Source organism: Brachionichthys hirsutus, unplaced genomic scaffold, assembly GCF_040956055.1.
Source record: "Brachionichthys hirsutus isolate HB-005 unplaced genomic scaffold, CSIRO-AGI_Bhir_v1 contig_392, whole genome shotgun sequence".
NCBI classification, from domain to species: domain Eukaryota; kingdom Metazoa; phylum Chordata; class Actinopteri; order Lophiiformes; family Brachionichthyidae; genus Brachionichthys; species Brachionichthys hirsutus.
The window spans coordinates 11889-14666 of NW_027180732.1; the positions used below are offsets into that span (position 1 = coordinate 11889).

General features: G+C 41.7%; 1 protein-coding gene across 1 annotated transcript; it reads left to right on the top strand.

Moving 5' to 3' along the window:
• The first annotated feature begins 203 nt into the window (after positions 1-203).
• LOC137916580 (uncharacterized) lies at positions 204-1556 on the top strand. The gene is made up of 3 exons (XM_068759572.1): positions 204-225; positions 798-1415; positions 1519-1556. Exons 1-3 carry the CDS (start codon positions 204-206, stop codon positions 1554-1556), a joined length of 678 nt encoding a protein of 225 aa, XP_068615673.1.
• The last annotated feature ends 1222 nt before the right edge of the window (positions 1557-2778 follow it).

Genomic DNA, 2778 nt, shown 5'->3' on the forward strand with positions numbered 1-2778 from the left:
TACCACAGTCTCTGGAGTTCCATGTCTAGCAAAGGCTTCTTTGACAGCCTCGATGGTGACCTCTGCTGACGTGTGTTTGAGCTGCGCCACTTCAATATATCTAGAGAAAAAGTCAATCACCAAAATATATTGTTTCTTTGACCACTCGGACAGATCCATTCCAACTTTCTGCCACGGGCGGTCTGGAAGTGGAGTAGATAGCAATGGTTCGCGACTTTGTAGTCTGTATTTCTGACATATTTCACAATCGGCTACCATTTGGCCTATCTGCGCAGAGATGCCAGGCCACCAGACTGAGTCCTTAGCTCTGGCCCTACATTTGGAAATCCCTTGATGGCCTTCATGCAAACGTTGCAAAATTTCAGCTCTCAGAGGTGGGGGGATCACCAGTCTTTCTCCTCTCATGAGAAATCCGTGACCCACATTGAAGTCCATTCTGTGTTGCCAGCATGCTTTGACGTCCGTCTCTAGCTTGCATTTCTCTGGCCAACCAGTAAGACAGTAGTTCTTCACTTCTCTACACATCTTGTGATTTGACAAGGCTGCCCCAGAAGAGGGAGGAGCCAGCAGCAGCTTCAAAAGCTTTCCTTTAAACACATGCATGGAAAAGTATGCTAGTGCTGCCATTTCATCTGAAGTCATGAGGTGTGTGTGTGTGTGCGCGCGTCACCTTGCTGTGGGAGTTGATCCGTGCATTAATGAGCCCCTCCAGAATGAGTTGGGTAAGCTCATCCTCTAGAGCTGCCACCGTGGTGTTGAAAGCTTGAGCCATCTTAGTCATGTCTGCCGACACGTAGGGGCTGAAATACGACACACAACAGACACACATTGTCTTTTAAATGTCCGCTCTCTTAATAACAAATCATTTTTATGTCATGATTTTATCACGTTAAACAATCTGGACTTTTTTATTATTACGGAAACTTGGCTACCTGAGGGAGACGACAGCGCCCTTATTGAAGCTACCCCGCCAGACTACACCCATCTTAATCAACCACGGCTGTCAGGTAAGGGTGGGGGGGTAGCTGCCATCTTTAGAAATGTTTTTAAATGCATACCAGTTTCATACAACAGCTACACATCTTTTGAATATCTTGGTTTTATGGTGAATTCGTGTGATTCCACTATAATTATAATAATTTATAGACCACCAAAAACAAACAGTGTTTTTATTCAAGAGTTTGCTGAGCTGGTATCATATTTTATAACAAAGCATGACCGGATTCTTATTTTAGGAGATTTTAACATACATGTTTTTTGTCCCACTCACCCCCTTGTCAATGATTTTATTGAAACGATTGACTCTCTTGGTCTCTCTCAGGAAGTCCAAGTTCCAACACACAACAAAGGTCATACCTTGGATTTAGTCCTGCACAGTGGCGTCACTCCTGAAAACGTTGAGACTAAGGATATCTGTGTGTCCGATCATAAGGCCATTTTATTTAGTGCGATTTTATCCCCTCAGTCTTTTAATCACAGCGCACCCGTATGCCGTCGGGTTTTTAACTCTTTGTCAAGTACCAAGTTTGTTGAGCGTTTTACTGCTGCTTCGTTAACTGCTTTTACTCCACCTTTTAACATAGAGGAGCTGGTCTCTCTTTTTAACACTACTTGTGAGGATATTTTGGACTCTGTCGCCCCATACAAGACCAATAAGAAAAACAGAGCACCACAACCCTGGCTAAATGAGGCCCTAAATGAACTAAAGAGAGACTACAGGAGGAAAGAACGTAAATGGAAAAAATCTGGTCTACATGTGTTTTATGAAATATGGAAAGAAGCTTTAAAAACATACCAGACATCAGTTAAAGAAGCAAGAGCATCGTTTTATTCTAACCTGATCTCAACACATAGCAACAATCCCAGAGCTCTTTTTAAAGTTTTAAATTCAGTCACACGCCCCCCCTCCTGTCATTTTATTAACCCATCCTCAGAGCTGTGTGAGGATTTTTTAAAGTTTTTTGTGAACAAAGTCAAGGTCATTCGGGAACAAATCCCCCCCCCCCCCCCCAACGCGTGTTTTAGATACTTTCAGTAACATCGACACTTATTTTAGTAACTTTGAACCGGTTTCACTGTCTTTTTTAACTGAAATCATTGCAGGCATGAAAGCTGCAACCTGCAGCATTGATTTGATTCCCACTAAGTTTTAAAAAGAGGTTATCAACACTGTTGGACCCAGCATTTTAACAATTACTAATTGCTCCCTGGAGGAAGGTGTTTTCCCTTCAGTTTTTAAACATGCTGTGGTCCAACCTCTTCTTAAGAAACCGAACCTTGACAATACTGTTTTAAGCAATTTTAGGCCTATATCAAAACTTTCTTTCTTATCAAAAATTTTAGAAAAAGTGGTTTTAACGCAGCTTTTAGATTTTATGTGTCATAATAATATATTTGAAGAGTTTCAGTCTGGTTTTAGAGCACGGCACGGTACTGAAACGGCACTTCTCAAAGTATCAAACGATCTTCTTTTAGCTGTTGACAGGGGGGAAAGTGCTGTCTTAATTCTTTTAGATTTAAGCGCAGCTTTTGATACAGTGGACCATGTGATTTTAATTGATCGTTTAAAAACATGGGTTGGGATCACGGACGAGGCACTAAGCTGGTTCGAATCATATCTTTTTAAAAGAACTTTTGCAGTCAACATAGATAATTATGTTTCTTCTAAAGCACCCATCAGCTGTGGTGTACCGCAAGGTTTGATTTTAGGCCCAATTTTACTTTCAATTTACATGCTTCCGCTGGGCCAGATCATCCGGCGGCATAACGTCTCCTTTC

Coding starts and splice junctions, on each gene's coding strand:
- LOC137916580 (XM_068759572.1), top strand. CDS start 204: ATGGTTCGCGACTTTGTAGTCT. Junction 226..797: donor GGTTCGCGACTTTGTAGTCT/GTATTTCTGACA, acceptor GCCGACACGTAG/GGGCTGAAATACGACACACA. Junction 1,416..1,518: donor CGTTGAGACTAAGGATATCT/GTGTGTCCGATC, acceptor CTCTTTGTCAAG/TACCAAGTTTGTTGAGCGTT.